Source organism: Monodelphis domestica, chromosome 7, assembly GCF_027887165.1.
Source record: "Monodelphis domestica isolate mMonDom1 chromosome 7, mMonDom1.pri, whole genome shotgun sequence".
Taxonomy (NCBI): Eukaryota; Metazoa; Chordata; class Mammalia; order Didelphimorphia; family Didelphidae; genus Monodelphis; species Monodelphis domestica.
In genome coordinates, this window is record NC_077233.1 from 63362950 (window position 1) to 63383163 (window position 20214).

The 20214-nt window shown below is 38.9% G+C and overlaps 1 protein-coding gene across 1 annotated transcript; it reads right to left on the reverse strand.

The window, feature by feature from the left end:
* Nucleotides 1-1134: 1134 nt before the first annotated feature.
* RPN1 (ribophorin I) lies at nucleotides 1135-19815 on the reverse strand. The gene is made up of 10 exons (XM_001378218.5): nucleotides 19257-19815; nucleotides 15581-15645; nucleotides 10765-11071; nucleotides 10095-10304; nucleotides 5821-6013; nucleotides 5546-5645; nucleotides 5303-5441; nucleotides 4909-5028; nucleotides 3027-3272; nucleotides 1135-1866 (listed from the first exon to the last, which is right to left on the reverse strand). The coding sequence occupies exons 1-10, from the start codon at nucleotides 19656-19658 to the stop codon at nucleotides 1684-1686; spliced, it is 1965 nt and encodes a 654-aa protein (XP_001378255.2). The 5' UTR covers nucleotides 19659-19815; the 3' UTR covers nucleotides 1135-1683.
* Nucleotides 19816-20214: the final 399 nt, after the last annotated feature.

Sequence of the window (20214 nt, forward strand, 5' to 3'; positions counted from 1 at the left end):
GGGAACTAGATTTAGTTTAAGTCACATATAAGGAAGTGAAGAGATGGGAAGAATATATTTAAAAGGAGGGAGGGAAAGCAGGAATAAAAGAAAATAGAAGCTGAGAAGGCAGAGGGCAGAATTAAAGGGCACTGTTCAATGCATATTAGTTGATGAATTACTGCTGGCAGACTCTTTATCTTTTTTCCTTTTTTTTTCCTTCAACTCTTACCTTCCTTCTTGGAACCAATACATAGTATTGAATCCAAGGCAGAAGAGCAGAAAGGGCTAGGCAATGGGGGTTGTGACTTGTCCAAGGTCACACAGCTACTGAAGTGTCTGAGATCACATTGGAACCCAGATCCATCAGTGTCTAGGCTTAGCTCTTAATTCATTGAGCCACCTGGCTGCCCCTATGCTCTTTCTCTTTAAATCTTCCCTGAATTAGCTGAGAATAGGATAGCCCAGGGCTAAAATCCAAAACTAAAATTTTAAGTTATTTACGACCAAACCGATGTTGAGAATGTTATTTTCAGTGTTACCCAGATGATCAAATAAAACCAATCCAACAATCCAAACTGGCCTAGTTATTTCTCAACATGCTCTAAATGAGTGCAGGCTAAGAATAGCATAAACAACTGACAAAAAGGGAAGTTTAATTAACATTAACCAATCAACTCCTCAAGTCCCACTTTCTGACAGGGGCCACCTAGTAGCAACAAACCATTTATGTCCATTTAGGCTAAAGTGAAGAGGCTCCCAATACTGCCAAGGTCTCTTTCAGTATAAATAACCTATGTATTTCTACACTCCAAGTTTAGGATTCCCTCTGCCCTCTTCTCCATTCACTGAGGCCAAGTCATAATGGCAGCCCAAAAGTCTACTCAGGTCAAAGAAGCCATATGTTGGGAATAAGAACGGAATAGGAACGAAAGGGAAAAGGAAAGAGCTCTAAACAGAGGCACTAGGCACAACTACTCAGAGACCAGTACCACCCATTGCAAATTTTTATGTCCTTTGCAAAGCTTCTATCATAAAAGGTCTCTTTCATTAAAAAAGTCTTCCCTCTTTCCCCATTCCAATTCAGAACAATACTAGGGAGCTTAGACATTTTTGACAATTCAATGTTTATAATAAGAAACAACAAAAAGACAATTTAGTAAACATTCACAGTCCCTGGTTTATTTCAGTTTGGTCTCACACAAATTAAAAAAAAACAAAAACAAAAACAAAAATCTAAAGCTATGAGGGCACAGATCAAAGCATTTAAAAATCTCCAAGTATAATCCTAGGCCTTATGCATCTTTGCATTTCCAACATTCAGCAAAGTGCTTTGCACACAGTAGGCATTTAATAAACACTTGCTCAATTTGAGAATAAAAGAATACAAACTTAGATTCCTTTCCTCAAAATACAAAGTGTGGTGTATGTGTGTGTATTTTTTAAACAAACACAGGAAAGGTTTTTGGAAGAGCAAGACTCTTCATGCCCTCAGCCTGACTTGACTGCTCCTAGGGACAACAAAGGGTCAGGAACCAATTTTTAAAAGATCATACAATACTTGCAAAATTTGGCAGCCACCATCCTTCCTGACTTTCCTAACTCCTCTCCACTGCCCCAAAGAGATGGCTACTCCAAGTTCAGAGAGATCCACCCCAGAACAATGCTCTTGCAGTTCCTGGGCAGTTAAGGTAGTGCTACAGGTTACAGAGCATCAAGGATGTTGTCAATTTTGGTGACCAGCTCCTGGCGTCTGCTTGAAAGGGCCTTTTCGTTCTCAATGTAGGCATCTTTCTTGAGCTTGCCCGCCACCAGCCGCTCTGCCTCTAACGATGATTTCAGCACAAGATCTTTTACCTGACTGTCTAGCTTCTGAACATCACTGACCTGGAAAAGGCAAGAGGAAGAATAGTCATTAAAGAGAGCTACCCAAAAGAAGGGCTCTGAGCTTCCCCATATACCTATCTCAAGCTTCTAATGTCTAATACATCAAGGAAAAGAAATGTCTTTTCCTGGTCTTGGTCCCTGGTTTTCTTTGGTGGACTACCATCACCAACATCACTTATTTATACATTTATTTGCAACACAGTTTACAAAATACTCTCCTTAAAAATCTGTAATTTACAAAGCATTTTCACTTATATTCTCATTATTCAAAGTGCTTTATCTATATTATCTCATCTGAGCCTTACAACAACACTGTGAGAAAGATGCCGTTTTTCTTTCACAGCTGAAGGAATAGGCAAAGGTTAAGTGACTTGCCTAGGATCACACAGCTAATACATGTCTGAGGTAGGATTTAAACTCAGACTTTCCTCATTCCAGGCCCAGTACTCCATCCACTTAGCCTTCTCTGATTGGCGTAACATAATATGAGTGTAACTGAAGACAATTTCATTCCAGGACATGTACAGAACGGGCAGCATTTAGCAATGTCTCCAGCACTTAGTATAGTGGTAAGCAAACAGTAGGGCCTTCATACATGTTTGACCATCAGACTTCTATTAAAGAGATCTGCTATTAGATGGCTACATGGTAACTGGCAACAGGGTTTCTAATCGTCAATCTTTAGGTACTTTTTCTAAAGCACAAATAGTTAATTTCCAAGCTTCTGTGTAGTATCACTATAAAATTACAAAATGTCCTGCCTTGCATTTCCCCCCAAGCATCACATCTGCTTTAGGAAGAGTTGTTTTTTTAACCCCTCACCTTCCATCTTAGAATCAATACTATGTATTGGTTTCAAGGTAGAAGAGTGGTAAGGGCTAGGCAATGGGGGTCAAGTGACTTGCCCAGGGTCACACAGCTGGGATGTGTCTGAGAACACATTTGATCCCAGGACCTCCCATCTCTAGGCCTGGCTCACAATCCACTGAGTTACCCAGCTGCCCCCTGGGAAGGTTCTTTTAAGAATGGAATATAGTTATTAACATTGCCAAGGCAGCAGAGGTGTCCTTCAAATATCCAAAAACTTGGGAAATGGCCACCAGGAAGATTCAGTGATGTCACACTAATGAAAGAGGAAAGAGTTCTTCTACATCCCTTACTTTGTCACAAAGATCAGAGCCTTCAGTCTTCAATCTAGACTGCAGAGATGCAATCTCGTTAGTCAAGGACTTATGCTCCATTTCCAACGTCTTCTTGCCACTGTTGAGAGTGGATACATCTCGTGACTGCTTATACTTGTTGACTGCTTCATCAAAGTGGCGGTACAGGCCTAATCTCTTGTTGACCAAGGTTAAAACTTGTTCAGTGATGCAGGCCACCTTCATTCTGGCTTCAGCAGCTGGATCCTACAGAGGGAAGACAGATCTGCCACTTAAAAAGGTCAGGAAGGCCAAATTCATTCTGAGCCTGATGTCACAAAGAGCGTCCAGAAATAACAGCTATCTGAAAAAGAAAAACTATCTTTCTAGAAAGTCATAAGGAAATATGCTACCCCCAAGAACATTTCAACTTTCAGAAAATTATTTCCCCAAAAGAATCCAATAACAGAAGTCCCACAAATACAAGAAATCTGCAAATCTTAACAATGGAAGAGTTTCCCTTCACTGAGATATGATCTCATTAAGAGGAATTTGGATGTGCTCTTCTTGTTTTGGCAGCACATGACTAGAAATAATCAATCACATACATAAAAACAGGGACTTGGTACCTTAAAATGCCTTCTTCTGGCAGCACCATGCCTAGCAATCACAAATGCCCTCAATCACAAATGCCCTCGCCATCACCCACAAATCACTAATATATTTATCCAAAAGCAATAAAAGGATGCTCATGAGTCAACATATACTATAGAATTTCACTCAGAATGACTGAGAACATGCATGCATACCTAGAGGTCCTTAAAACAAAGCAAATCTCAACTTTGATTATAGGAAATGGATAGTGCCTCATAGAAAGCTTACTGGTTAAGAAAACAGATAAAATGAGGATAAAGTTAAAAACAAAGTAAGATCCTTTTAGAACAATATAAACCAACATATTTATTAATCAGGGAACTGAAGTGACCCTAGAAATTGAGCATCCCGCTCAGATGTGAAATCAAAGTTAAATAAGAAATTAAATAGGAAGGGAAAACAGGAAACAAAACAAAGATGTAGAATGGTAAAAAGCAAAATTGGATGTGGCAGTCTGAATCAAAGCAGAATTAAAAAACTTTATTAAACTTTATTAATGTACCTATAATGCTAGCCAAGTGAGTGCTTTGGAGACAGAAAATTACATCAAACCTTAAATCCCCTCCTGAAAAACAAGTGGGACTTTTTTTTTAAGTTCAAAAAGACCTGTATGAATTATCTGTAAATATATTTATTTTTTCTCTGTCACTTTGTCCAGTAAGCAACCATCTGATAAATAATTCCCTTTTCCCTTATAAAATAATTACAAAACAGTCTTCCTATAGGTTCATTTAGAATGAATCAATGTGATCAATCCCGAGGGAACTTTGAAACAAAACTGACTCACATGTACCTGCCAAAGCATCTGCTCCAACTCGTGAGCCAAACAATAGCTGTTCTTCAAATGGCCATCAAACTATTCTTTGGACTGTGTAGATTCCAAATCTGACCACAAGAGTGTGCTCTATAAAGCACACCCTTAGATCAGAGAAAAGAATAAGACTTCACTTTATTCAAAGAAGACTTCTAAAGAAAGTGACCAACCTGCAAAGCAGCATGTTAACTGCTTTACAATGACCCTACCCCCACCAGGTCTCTTTTGTCATAAAGGAAAGTAACAGTACAAAGCACCTCTTCTAAACTTCAGTTCCCATAGTTCTGATCCATGGATTCAATGAAAATTATGAAAGCTCAAACAGGTTTTTCAAAAAGGATAGGATGCATTTAAAGCTCAAGGTCCTATGAAAATCTGTGTAGAGTAGCTTGGTTTCTGGATCATACACACCCCACCTCGAAGAAAGTGAAATACCTTTGTGATGGAAAAGTCCAGTCTCACATAGATGATCACAGTGAAGAACAAAATATAAAAGGCTGCAACCACCAACAGGGGCTCCTGCAACATGAGGATCTTGTTGAATGTGTAATGGACCTGAGAGAGGAAAGAGAGAAGGGTTGTTACTGAGGGGAATGGATCCAGGGCCTTTGAGAAAAAGAACCTGTCTCCATAGTTCCAGGGAATTACCCAGGGAAGACCAATTGAGTCCCAACCTTAAGAAAAATGTCATATCAGGTGCAAAGCCCCATCTCTAACAGGCTAGCCCCTCAGCACCAGCTCCACACCACAGCAGTACCAGAGCCCTTGTTCTACAAACAAAAGTTAGTAGAGTATGGAGGAAGCCAGGAAGAAAGTGAGAGCCACCCACCACAATGTCTTGGATGTGCTGCTCCACCAAATTGTTCTTATGGGCAACAATCACCGTGCGGCCAAATGTATCCAGGTAGGTATAGTGTAACTCATCTGGGGCTCGGCTGATCTCATAAGGACTATCTACTTGGATGTTCCTAGGAAGCAGAAAAGAGATTGTTTCCAAACATCAGTAACATCTGAGCCAGGGTCAGAAAGGAAGGCCATTGCAAAAAGGAAAGAAGATAAAAGTCATACTCACTTAGCCCCTTCTGGAAGTATTATCTTCACTGTCAGAGAATCTGTTACTTGTTCATCAAACACATGGTCCACAAACCTCATCTTCAAGGCATACTGGTCACCTAGAAAATCAAAGAATCACAGGCCTGACTCTTAACTAGACAGCTTCACTGCAACCTTTCCTAGGAAGCAAAGAGATGGACATCTACCACAAGAAACTTAGATAGAAAGACTGTTCAAGAGTAAAGCCAAATTCAGGCTTCCCTTTCAGTATCCCCCTCATAAGTTACTACTGACCTAGATTATAAAGATACTCATAGCTTGGAAGGTTGTAGCCAATAATGTAATGGGTCTTCCATCCACCAAAGAGTGGAAAGCGGGGGCGGATCTCCATCTCCACAGAGTCATCCAGGATGAGAAGGTGGCTGGTAGAGACATTCCCAATCTCGTCCCTGTAATATACATCTTGGGCAGCAGCAGGGAGGATGGTCTAGAAGAGAGGACATACATAGCTCCTTAATATCCCTGGCCCTAAACTTCACCCTGCTCTTTATTCACACAGGCACTTATTAAGCATCTTCTTTGTGAAAAGCTTTTTTTTTTTTAATTTTTTTTTTTGCTTGGAGAAAAACAAAATTTACTCAAGACCAGTTACCTGAACCTACAAACTAGTGAGGAGATAAGGCAGAAACATGTAACTAGAATGCAAAACATTACAGAGAAATAAAGTGGGGGAGAGGGGATGACAAAAATGCTGTCTGAGAAAGACTCTTACCCACAAGGAGTATATAAATGAAAAAGTCATGGAAGAGGTAATACTTGAATAAGTTTGAATTTAATCTTCAGTGGCATAGGGAAGAGCATGAACAAAAGCAAAAAGCATAAGACATATTCAAAAGACAAACGATAGTAAATTTGGCTTTACATAGTACCATGTAAGGAATAATAGAAAATAAGGCTAACAAGGCAAGTTGAATCAGATTATAGAGGGTCTTAAATGTTAGACAAAGAAGTTTAGAGTTTTATGTGGTAGGCAATAAGGAGGTTGAATTTACAAATAAATGGCAAATAATAAATATTTGAAATATACATGTATATAAATATATAAAAAAGAGATGAATATAGTTTCAATGGAGCAAAATGAAAGGCTATAAAAAGAGAATGTTATCAACTACTTTATATCACTGAAAATTCAAGCTGAATATGTAATTCCATATATATTCAAGACAAAAATGAAGGTGATGATCCTACTACTGCATTTGACTGAATTCCCCACAAAACAAGAAGCCCACTAAAGACTCAATGCTGGAAACAAATGCTACAGTGTGCAGATAGAAGAATTTTTAGTTGATTGAGCACCTCAATGGATCAACTAGTCCAGCCCCTTCACTTCAAAAGGCTCAGAGAAATGAGACATCTGCCAAGACTCCCAAAGGGTTACTGAGAGAGCTAGAATCTGAATCCACATCACCCTTAGGGCCTGGGAAACTCACAAACATCAGTCTTCTACATTTTGGTAGCCAAGGCATGGCATAATCTCAGAATGATTGCCAGTGCCCTTCACCTCTACTTTACAGTATTCCTTGTTCTGCAGCAGGTGAATTAAAATTAACTTATATTGTAAAAATAACATAAATGAAAAAAAGAAACAATTAAAACAACAGCAGAGAGCTCACCTCAATCCTGACAAAATCTTGGGCTTTACAAAAGTCCCTGAGGATACTCAAAATGAAACCTCAAAAGCATCACCTATGATTCAACTGATGAAACAAGGATCCATAAAGTAAAATTTTGCATTCAGTGATTTATGTGTGCTTTTTGTCCTTTATATCACATAGCCACCTGTTCCTAAAAAGGAATGCTTTCTAAGTCTGTTCTCAACAATGTAGAGGATTCCATCTAGTAAATGTGTTAACTGTTTTTATTTTATTATACCAATTATTTCTTCTGTTTCCATTTTTTCTTCTATTAAATTGGCAAAAACTATGAAATTAATAGATTTCTTAAAATAGCTTACATGTAGTTCTATTTGAAAAACATGTGAAACTTAATCCATTTAAATACTTTATAATTATTGCATAAATAAAACACCTTTTAAAAAGTATTTCTATTGATATTCTAAATCACTTTCATTTCTAAAGCTATCTTTCCCCTATATTTTTTTTAAACCTTTACTTTCCATCTTAGAATCAATACTACATATTAGTTCTAAGGCAGAGAGTGCTAAGGCCTGGGCAATGAGAATTAAGTGACTTGCCTGGGGTCACACAGCTAGGAAGTTTCTGAGGCCAGTTCTAAACCCCAGGACCTCCTGTCTCTAGGCTGACTCTCTCAATCCACTGAGATACCTTGATGCCTCCAATAGATTTTTTTTTTAAAAGCAATTCAGCAAAGCTAACTATTGCATCCTTTAAAAAAACATATTCAATATTCTACATTCATAGTCCCTCCTCACCTATGTAATATAAGGAAAGCAATATATTTTCTCAGATCTTCAGGGCCAATCATGGTCATTATAATTATGTAATATTCGGGGTTTTTTTAATTTGTCTTTTTTTCCCAGTAAAACTGCATTCTTACATGCTACAATGGACGACTTCAATTGGTCAATTATTTCTCTCATGTAGTTCTGTCTGTACATATTTCCTGCCTCTGAGCTGAAGACCAAGAAGTTAATTATTAAGTTCTACTATAACAAAACAAAACAAAGATGTTTCACAATCTTTGGTAGTGATGGAATTTTATGGCCTGAATCCTGCTTGAAATAGGCCATTAATTGGCCTTTTTTGTTATCCTGAGATTGTCAGTGAAATGATGCTTTAACAGTTATGCCTGGAGGGCAAGGACTGACACTTTTTAATCCTTGTATTTAGATACCTAGTAGAATGTTTTTCATATCCTACATCCTTGGCAAAGGAATGAAAAAGCACTAGTCACAAATGGAAAAGACAGTCCCAGCTCTCAAGGAGTTCTCAGTTTAAATGGAAACAACCCCTACAGAACTAGAGAAATAGATTTGCCAAGGGAATTCCATGAAAGGTGAATCATATCAGAATTGGATCATATCCAACTCCTTTAGGGTTTGAGTGACAACCAATGACTAAAGAACCTGGCTACAACATAGTTACATTTAGAAACACATTCCACAAATTAAATTCTGTGAAACCCTCACAAAAGCTCCTACATTTGTCAGTCAGTAAACATTATGTTCCTACTATGTGCCAAGCACTGTGCTCATACCATGGGTAGTAAATTAGGGCTTCACCTGTCATATTTGTCAATTTGGACTAGTTAAAGAGGGCTGAGCAAAGCTACAGGTACATTAAGAAATTCCCCCTCTTCTATGATTGGGGATGTAGACTCCAAATGATCATCCTAGTGCAAACATCAATAACATGTACACATGTAAAACCCGGTGGAATTGCTCATCGGTTACGGGAAGGGGCAAGGGATGGGGAAGAAAAGAATATGATTCTTATAACCAAGGAATGATGTTCTAAATTGAATAATTAAATAAAATTTTCCAATAAAAAATTAAAATTAAAAAAAAATTCCTCCTCTTCTTCCAGGAACCTCAGGTTCTATTCAGCCTCAGAACCTGACTAACAAAAAAAAGGTATATCCAAAACTTCCAAAGTGATCTCACAAAGAAATCCAATTCCATACCCCAAGCTAGACAAACCTAACAAACCAGTATTTATAAGATAAGAAAGTCTGCATCCTTCTAGTGTTGGCAGAGTGACAGATATGATATTCAGGAAGAAAGTAGGGAAACTGAATGCATGTATTCAGAGGGATGGTTTGGCTAACATGAAGTCTAAAGCAAACTAACTTCCCTCTCTTCATTGAAGAGGTGAGGAACTCTTGTATGAACTATGGCATATACCATCACATGGCATAAGTGTGTTGGTTGCTTTTGTTAAATTTTTTTCCTTTTTAATCTGTTACTTATTGGGTCAGGGGAGAAATATATGGAAATGTGTGATATAAAAAAGGTACCACGAACAATTTTTAATGAAAAACAAGAATTATAACAGTTAACACTGCACTGTGAAGTAAACTGAAGGGCACCAACACAGAAAACATTTTTCAGTTATTACTTTTGGCAAAGTGAGGTATAGCCTGAAAATCAGTACTAAATGGCTATGACATGAGAAAAATAAGAAAACAAAACATGTCATGTGAGCTAGTAGGTTCAAAGTCGACAAATCCGCAATTAAAGGTGCTCAAGCTTATACATATTTCACATTATGCCATTTGACCAAGTTCTTTATCGAATTCTCCCAGATGGTTAGTTCTTATAGTCAGTTCCCTACTTCAACAGATGTCCATCCTTTACACTTTCTTGTCAGGGACCTGAATATTACAAGATGTCCTTCACATAAAGGCCTCTTTCTGCTGGTATGAAAGCCTCCCTTGCCCACTGCCATCACCTTAGCCTATGCCATTAACTCACCAGCCACTAACAATCACAGTTCAGTATTTAGCTGGGCCTCAAAATGAAAGAGAAAAGGCAGACAAACTAGACAGCAGGAATGTCTTTACAAAGTTCACAAGTGGCAGCAACTCACCTTGAAAGACCTGATGGAGGATATCCCACTGTCTGCCTGTCTTTGATAGTCATAACGGGAAAAGGGCCCTTTAAGCACAGCACCAGTATGTTTTAAGTCTACTGTTTCTTCTACAGCAATGTTTCCCCAGTGAGAGACTTCAATGACCCGGGTCATGCTAGTAATTGTCAAGAAAGGGCTGTTGTTCTCATAATGCACTTTAAAAGGATCCTGTCAGAGGAAGAAAAACAAATAAGTAATTTTTGATAAAAAAGGAATACGGATTTAATATTGCAAAACCTTAAATGTAATTAGCATCTTATTATTCTTTGTATCATTCAGGGTGCCTAGCACAGTAATTTATATAGATCATATATACAAGCACAACGTTATATTACCAGGCAGCAAGAGGTACAGTAGATAAGCAGTGGACCTGGATTTAAGACCTGAGTTCAAATCCAGACTAAGACACTTACTGTCTGATCCTGGGCAAATCATTTAACCTCTCTCTGCCTCAGTTTCCTCAATAGCACCAACCTCCCAGAGTAAAATGAGTTGATATTTTTTAAGTCCTTAGCATGGTATCTGGAAGAGATTGGCTTAATAAATGCTTATTCCACTCCTGTGGGTGGTAAGCCTACAAGGAGTACCATACTTTGCTTCAGTTATCTCTAAAGCTATACAAATATACCTGACTAAAGGCAGGAATGTCTTTGAAGGGACCATAATCCAGCACATCTTCAGAGCGAGTAGGATTGCCAAGCTTGGTATAGCTCTCAACATTTCGGGAGGCCAGCTTCGCACGCATTGTTTGTGTCTTGGTTGGGTAGGGTGAATAAAAATAATGGTTCCCCTCAAAAACAACAAACTGTTTTTCTGACTGGGTGATCTGAGTTGGATATGGTTGCAGAGCATGAGTGTAGACTGTCTCAATGACCACTCGGATCTTGGCACCTCCAGATAGGGGATAGGGAAGCTTCACTGTGAATATTTTCCCACTGCAGAAGAAATAAAGAAAAGATTAAAAAGCAGAAAAGGTTAAGCAGTTCAAAGGTAAAGGATCACACTGCAACAAAGATCTTTCAGACCTAATTTCATCACTGTAGGCACTCATTCCACCTACAGATTGCAACTCTCATGAGTTTACAGAACTTGGAGTGGGAAGAAGTTGAGAGATATTTGCCAACTGAAAAAATAAAACATAATTTTTTAAAAATCACCGTAGCCAAAAAGTCCTCAGCCTTGCAGACAATCTGATGGTAAATCCCTCCAAATTTAGTTAGGGTGGTCTTTGGATAAAAAACATATAGCTGTGTATGATAAAGTGGAAAACCTAAGTTACTTAGAGAAAAACTCTGATAAAAACTAGAAAGGAATTTGGCAAAAATAACAGTTAGACCAATATTATATGCCATTTCCCACAATTTAGATATGGCCTTAATATTAAAGATCATTTTATTTAAAAAATAGAAAAGAAACAGATAATGTATCTCTCTTACAGTCAAGAGATGTATTATTCTTAATCAAATAAGAGATAGAGGCAATTACAAAAGATAGCATGGATAACCAAAGGATTACTGACAGTAAAAAGTTTATGCATAGACCACATTATTGCATCTAGCATAAGAAGGTAGTCAAATGGGGGGAGAAATCTTTTTATCAAATTTCTCTTATAACGGTTTGGCATCCAAGTTAAAGAAATAATTTTAAAATATACATAAAACTTTTTCCATGAAAGATTATTTTTCACTGTCCTATAAGGGGTGGCAGTAGGGGAGAAAATGTCACTATGTTCCTCCTCTGAGCAACTCTCCTAAAAAAAAAGGTGGGGGTGGGGGGGACAATAGGGAAGTGGCTAGAAAATAAGCACCAAAGAAATTACAGTACCGCCTACAATGTTTCCTTCTAGGAAATCCAACTAACAATGAAGTTGGAGAAGTAATGCTAGAAATCAACTTGGAGATCTACAAAATCTACCATTATAAAATGACTTAAGGTAAAACTATTTTTTTGTAATAACAAAAAAAACTGCAAACAACGATGAGGCCCATCTAATGGGGAATAGCAAAACAAATTATACATGAATCTAATAAAATATGACAATGCTGTAAGAAATGATAATTAGGATGAATACAGAGAAACATGGTTAAGATCTACATAGATGAATGCAGAGTGAATTAAACAGAACCAAGAAAACAATATTCACAAGACTACATACAACAATGTAAACAAAAAGAATCACCAAAAAATCAAAAGTTAATGTGTTACAAAATTACAAAAAACAAGCATGGCTCCAAAAGAGAAATAGGAAAAGACACAACATCACTTCAACTCTTTGCTGAGATGAGAGATACAAAAGTGGGGTATACTGAATGTCTTTCTAGACTTTTAAAAAGTACAGGGTTTTTTTTTTAAACCCTTACCTTCCGCCTTGGAGTCAATACTGTGTATTGGCTCCAAGGCAGAAGAGTGGTAAGGGCTAGGCAAAGGGGATCAAGTGACTTGCCCAGGGTCACACAGCTGGGAAGTGTCTGAGGCCAGATTTGAACCTAGGACCTCCAGTCTCTAGGACTGGCTCTCAATCCACTGAGCTACCCAGCTGCCCCCAAAAGTACAGATTTTTATCAATTTTTTTTGTTTTTAAAAATATTATTATATGGGATGGCTCTCTGAGATGAGAAGAGGAAGAGATATTGGGGGAAACTCTAATAAAATCAAGTAAAGGTAGGACAGAGTTATGATAGAAATAAACCATTCTTATAACTCCTTAACCTATATAGACATTATCAAAGTACAACTATATATGGATTTGTTTTTTCTTCCCATAAAAACCCACCATCAATTTGTAAATATAATTTCTTTTTAGTCAGTCAGTTAAGAATAAAATTAGTAATAATACTTTATAAAAAATACAAAGTAGCACAATTTTATTCACATTTTTTAAAAAGAAAAAATAATTCTACAAGACTAACCTATTGGTTCAGAACCCCTTACAACAAAGCAACAAATGACAGACTTTATAATGAAAGCAGTATGATGTAGTGCAAGAACAATTGATTTGGAATCTGAAGGTGCATCAGGTTCTATACATACAAACCATGTATCTGTATCTGCAGAGGCAAGTCACTATACCAAATTTTGCCTCAGTTTCCTTGATATAAGATGGTAATGATAATATATCATCTCACCTTCCTGATAGTGTGGCAAAAACATGAAAGCTTTTTGTAACTTGTGATTTCATGAATGTAGGAAACATCCACTGAGGAACTCCCTTTAAGAAAGCAAGCTCGATACAACTCAGAATCTTAGAAAACTACATGGTTAAGTGACTTGCCTAGTGTGTGGATAGGGTAGAGTTCAGACTAGAGCTCAACTGATTAACAAACATTTATTAAAAGCTTACTATTGGCCTAGCACAGCATTAAATCCAAGAAAAACAAAAACAGAACAACACTCCCAGCACAGGCTCCCAAGGGGCCTATATATGAATGAAGGAAATGCCATGCGAATAATTAAGCACATAGTTGATACATACAAAATAGAAGGTAACCTTAGAAGACGAGTCATTGGAGATTGGAATGAAAAGGCGTCTGGCAGAAAGTGGTATATGATCTTAATCCTGAAAGAAGTCAGAGAAATCAAGAGATGGAAGTGAAGAGGGATAACTAGGGAAAGCTAGTACAGAAGCAGAAATGGAAATTAGAGCACTATGTGCAAGAAACAGTAAATAAGCCATTATCACTGGACCCCAGAGTGAGTGGAGTGTAGTAAAACGTGAATAGACTAAAAATGAGAAGGGTCCAAGTTATAAAGAGCCTTTTAAACAAGAGAGGATTTATTACTTGAATCTAAAGTTGAGAGAAAGCCACTGGAATTTACTAACCAGGAAATCACATGGTCATCTCTACACTTTAGGAAAACCACTTTGGCAGCTATATGGACAACGGAGCGAAGTGAGAAGAGTTGAGGCAAGGTGACCAATTAGAAGACTGCTACAATAGTCCAGGTGAGGGGTGACAAGGGCCTGAATTAGAGTGGCAGCAATGTAAGTAGAGAGAAGGGTACATACGTAAGAAGAGATGTGAAGTTATAAAAGGCAAAACCTGATACCAGGCTGGCTATGTAAGATGAGAACAAGGAGTTAAGAGGACACGGAGATGTGGAACTTGGGAGACTGGGAGGATAGTAGTACCTCAACTGTAACAGGGAAGTCTGGATGAAGGGAAGGTTGCAGAGAAAATGATGAGATCTGTTTTAGACATATTGAGTTATGAGATGTCTATAGGACATTCAATTAGAAAATTTCTAATGGGCAACTGGAGGCAAAAGACAAAGAATTTAGACCTAGATATATAGATCTGAGAATCATCTGCAGAGACAATAACTGAACCCAGGGAGCTGATCACCAAGGGGGAGAGAGAGTATATTGGGGGGGGGGGGGGGGGGGGGAAGGGCCGAGGAAGGAAGAAGATTCAGAATAAAGCCTACCCAGGACAACCATGGTTGGGGGGAATAACAATGATGAAGAACCTGCAAAGAAGATGCAGAAGGAATGGTCAGACAAATAGGAAAAGAATCTCAAGGAGTGCCACAAAAAAAAAAAATCAGAGAAGAGAATATCCAGAATCAAATATAGCAGAGTTCCAATGAGAATACAGTAGAAAGTTTGCCTTGCTATTTACATTTACAATATAAATTTTTAGTGAATCCAATTAACACAATTTCTTGACTTCCTCAAATTTAATTTGTGGGTAGGAGTAAAGAAAAAAAGATGATGATAGTATTTCAGGGCTACAATGAGTTTCCTCTACAATATAAGTATTTGATATTATGATTTTTTTTTATCTAAGATGAGAAGGATAGCTAGTTGCCTTTCGATTAAATTCAACAAATGTTTAGTAGGCATAAAAGGTAAGGAAAACAAAAATATAAAATGACACATTTTCTGACCTTAAGTAGTTTATATGGTCCTGGGACCCACCTATCTCTTGCCACAAAACATTAAAAGAACATAGTCAGTTGGGGTCAGAACTAAAGTTAGCACTTCCCAGCTGTGTGATCCCGGGCAAGTCACTTGACCCCCATTGCCTAGCCCTTACCACTCTTCTGCCTTGGAGCCAATACATAGTATTGGCTCCAAGACAGAAGGTAAGGGTTTAAAAAAAAAAAAGAACTAAAGTTAGAACTAAGGTCTCTTGGCTCCAGATAACCTCTTTTTACCACAACCAAGTATTGAAGGCAGCAGCACTTTCTGAACTTCAGTTTCCTATTTAAAGAATGGCAATTATAATGGCAATAATAACAATCTCAGTAATAACAGTGTAATAGTACTATTATCTACCTGGCCAGGCTGTCTCGAGGACCAATCAGTTAATGTATATAAAATGCTTGGCAAACTCTAAGTCATTAAATAAAAGTGAGTTATTATTGATTGTACCAGAAATTTATGGAGGTGAATGGAGAAATTTAAGAAGCTGGTTAAAAACAAAACTAATCAAACTGCTTACCTTTTGCCTTTAAGTTTCACTTCTCGTACTTCCAAATGATTTTCTTCCTCTTCCTCTGCCTTTAACTGCAGAAAAAGAGTGTTATTTCTTATGCTTTTTCAAATCACAAATTCTAAATTCATTTTCATTTGACTCAGAACTTCAAAAATAACCACCACTGCAAGAGGAGCAACAGCCCTGCCACCTTTACTAGCCTGAACTAATGAAAAAAATTGTGATTTTACACAAACCCTCCACATACTTGAAAACCAAATCCTCCATAGTGTGAAACATTCTCAAGTAAAAAGTGACCAGAATTTGTGACTAATTTGCACACATAACCTTGTTTTCTTAAAAGATAGTTGTATATTTTATATATTAATACCAACATTTTTCAGTTTTTAAAACTTTTTTACTACCATTTAAAACTGTCTTCATTTATACAGCTGCAATAATTATGTAGACAGTCCTTTTGATTTTGTTTTATCCATTCTACATCTCTTCATTAAAGCTTCTCTGATTTTTTCAGATTCTATTCCTTGTGGCCCAGAGTTAGATCAGTTCTAGAACTGAAAAGGACCAGACAATTCACATGATCCAAACCCTTCATTTGACAAATGAAGACAGACCCAGTTAAGTAGTCTCCCAACTGAGTAGCAAAGCTGAAATTTGAACACACATCTCATGACACATTCAGGGTTCTTTCCACATTTGTTCCATTGCATATCAACAGTTGGCTCAGTCTTTCCCCAATCAGTGATCACACAATTTGTTTCCACTTGTTGCTATTAAAATAGTGAAGTCTAGAAGTGCTATTCCCCTTTCATTTTTGTTCCTCCAAATTTTAGCATTTTCTTTAGCTCTATAAAGTATCCCTTTGGTCATCTTATTGGTGTAGCAACTAAATCTGTGAATTAATTTAGGTTTCATTGTGATTTCACATTGGCATGGTCTAACTACCAGTATTTAATAACTATATAAATATTGAATGTGCTCTGATAGATTTAACTCCCAGATAAAATATGCATTTGCAATTACTTTGAATGGGACTTTCTCTTCTATTAGTCTCTTCTGGATTTGGTTACTATTAAACAGAAAGTATGTTGATTTTTTTTAGTTTACTTTGAATTCTAACTAGATTCAAAGGGAGAGAAAAAAAATACACATGAACAATGACAGACCTTTTGATCTGCTGGGTTGGCCATCCATATTACCAACTGAGGTACCAATGCTTTTCCATATTTGTGATCTTAATCCTAGACTCTTCTCTTAAGCAAAAGGAATACAATTGATTGTGGATGACTAGGAAGAAACATTTCTGCTTCTTCTCAATAACAAAAATATGCCAACCAATAATATACCAAATACCAATAGCTGACATATATTGTGCTTTAAGAACCACAGAGGAATATAGTTCATATGTGATCACCAACCCCTTACTCTCATCCCTCATAAACAATCTATTACCAAGATCTGTCCATTCCCCCTAGAGATCTGTAAATCCCTCCTCTCTCCCCTGACATTGTCAACATCCCAATGCAATCCCTCACCACCTCATGCCTGGACTACTACAGTAGACTTCTAGGTGGCCTCCCTGTCCCTAAGTCTCTCCTCACTTTAATCCATCCTTTACTCAGATCTCAAAGTATAACACAACACAGGCTAAGAGAAGAAGGAAGCTCATCTCTGCAGGCTACAAGTTCTTTTCCAAAACTGCAGCTGTCTGGGGACAAAGTAGGACAAAATTGTACAGTCAAGTGGAGCATGTAGGGAAGATGAGAATGGGGCCAGAGAAGTGTACTGGATTAACAGTGGACTGGAAGCCAGGAGACCAGAGTTCAGATTCCAATTCTGCCACCTAGGCAGCATCCTCCTGGACCTTCATTTCCTAATTAGTCAAATAAGGAGGCTCAGGTTCATTTTAGTTTTAAAATTCTATTAAGTACAAGTGGAACAAGAAAATTAATTCTTGCAAAAAAAAATTGTAGAAACTGCAATCAAAGTTTACATTTACATTTCTGGAAAATACTAATCAATATTGCAAGCCTTAGGAGTTAATGTAGAATAGCCCAGACTTAAAAACAGCCTCTAGCCTGAACTTTGCCATGATCAGCACAGCTGTTAGAGAACACTACTGTTTTTTAATAAATGTAGAGAAGGAACACTGAAGATCTTATAGACCAATGAAACTAACCTCTACATACATGAACTTCGTTTACAACTATCCTTCAGCTATATTCTTAAGACAATTTGCTTCTGTAATGAGATAAATGCCCCTTCTTTAATGAGGGTTGGACTTCATAAAAATATTTATTTTCCATAAAAAAAGCAATCAGTAACTATTTAAATTATCTTCTCATAATTCAGATAACATTACAAGGAGAGCAATTTAATAATGAAATTGATTTAAATCATGTTTTCATATTCTAAAATGAAAATAATTCATTAATCAAATCTGATACCAATGCTGCCACTCTATAACTCTATAAATGCAATTTTATAACTCGCAACAGAGGACATAATTTTGGCCCCTCAAGAGTAATAATTATCCTGCTCTCAATAGAAATGAAGAGTGGCAACTTACTAAATGCTACTCTGACAACAATGTAAATCAAAACTATAAGCAGCCAAACTCTCTTCCCAAAACCAAAAGTGGAAAAGTCTCAGAAAAGTGTTTACCCAAGTATAAGAAAGTAAATAAGAGAAAATGAAAAGATAATTTCCATAGTTTGGATAGCACCCTGGCCCTAAAGCTGGGAAGAATATCGATTTCTAATGTCTTGGACAAGTCATTTAATTTAATTTCCTGACTGATCTGCAAAATATGGATAATAATTGCACCAACCTCCCAGGGTTATTGTGAAGATTATAAAAGCGTTAATACATGTAAGAGCATTCATTACAAACCAAACTTTTTGCAGGTTTTGCAAAGTGCTACATAAATGACATTATCCACATAATATTTACTTAGTATTCCGTTTAAAGTGTCCTAAAGGATGCTTCTTAAACGCCAAGGATTATTAAGCCACGTCTAATAACTACTTCACTATCAGCCCATAAACATTTATTGAGCCAGATCCCCGTGTTAAGCACTGGAGACACAAGAAGGGCAAACGACAGTCCCAGCTCTGCTCACAAGGAGCTCACAGTTTGGGGGGAGAGGCCGCGCACATCTGGGGATACTCTCGGAGGAAAGACTCTAGGATTAAAGAGGATGGGGGCAATCTCCGGGAGGAACGTCGATTGAAACTAGAAGCCTAAGACAAAAGCAAAGCTTTGAATAAGAGCTATTCACGGGCCCCAGGTGGAAGCGTTTCTGAGGGTGACAGGCAGGCCCGATATCCCCGGGGTATCCAAGGACTGAGGAGTCGCCTCTTCGGTGTGGGCCAGGGGCAAGTCCCATGGGCCCGGAGGGCGTGGCGTAGGCCAGCCGCGCACACCGGCCTTATGCTTACGTGTCAGTCGGCTGCAGGCTGGCAGGGCACACACGGAAGTCCGCGGTGAACAGGGTACGGTAGGTAAGGGGTAGTTGGGGGTGGGGGGTCCCCGGCAGGGGAGCAGCGGGGGTGGGGGGCGTTAGAGGGGGCGGTCCCAGGGAGGGGGCAGGGGCGCCGCACCCCGTCCTGCAGGAAACCTTTCGGACAAGGGCCCTCCACCTCCCTCCCGGTCAGTCCCTCAACCCACCCCCAAGGCTTACCTGCACGCCGAGGTGGGCCAGCCGGGCCTCGAGCGCAGGCTCCAGCGCCAGCAAAAAGGACGAGACTGGCCCGGCAGAGGCACTTGGGTTTACCAAGAGCACATCGGCCGTCACCTTAGCCAGATGGCTGCTCAAGTCCACCGTGCGCTTCACATCCTCGTTCACCAGCTGCACCTCCGAGGCGGTGGCGGAAGATGCCACCCCCACGATCCACAGCAGCACGAGAAGGCGAGTGGCCGGCGCCTCCATGACCGTGGACGGAGCAGACCTTCCACGCGCAGGCGCGGACGCAGGCGCAGAAGGCGGGAGCAGGAACGGGCCACAGCGGACTAGCAAGTCTGAGCTATAGGCTTCCTCTTCCCTTTTCTCTCTCCTTCCCGGTGCCCCCAGGAATCCACACATTGGGTGGGAGGCGGAGCTACAAGACCGTGGCGCCCATTGCTGAGGACCCTGTCTCGTAGGCAGCTGGGGCGTCGCTGGCAGGTGCCTGAGTGCAAACTGAGAATGGTTTACAACCACGCTACTAAATTACAACACATTGCTGCAAATTTCTTTGGCTGCATTATACAAACGGGGAAACTGAGGGTCGGAAACACCCTCTCATCTCATTAGTCCAGGGGCCGGGACTTGACTACTGATAGTCGAAAGGGACCTCAAAAGTTATCTGGTTTATCGTGGATAGAGTGCTGAACTGGGAACCGGGCAGGCCTGAGTTCGAATTCGAATTCAGTCAGAGCCTAGGTGAGTCACTTAACTGTGCCTCACTTTCTTCATCTGTAAAATGGGAATGGTATTTGTACTTACAGCTTCAAGTTTCTGTGAAAATAAAATTAAATAATTTATCTTTCCTTTTTTTTTTTAAAGTAATGTCAGCTGCGTTTTTGGGAACCCCAAGTTTGCCCCTGTCCCCTGAGAACTTCCCCGTGGGAAGTCCCAGAGTGACCCATTTCTGACTGAA

Bases quoted from the DNA above. Each gene is read 5' to 3' on its own strand.
- RPN1 (XM_001378218.5), bottom strand. From the start codon at position 19,658: ATGTGTGGATTCCTGGGGGCACCGGGAAGGAGAGAGAAAAGGGAAGAG. The intron at 10,305-10,764 runs GTATATTTGTAT...TTCCTCTGACAG, and splicing joins ACATTCCTGCCTTTAGTCAG to GATCCTTTTAAAGTGCATTA. The intron at 6,014-10,094 runs GTGAGTTGCTGC...CCTCTCTTCTAG, and splicing joins CCTCCATCAGGTCTTTCAAG to ACCATCCTCCCTGCTGCTGC.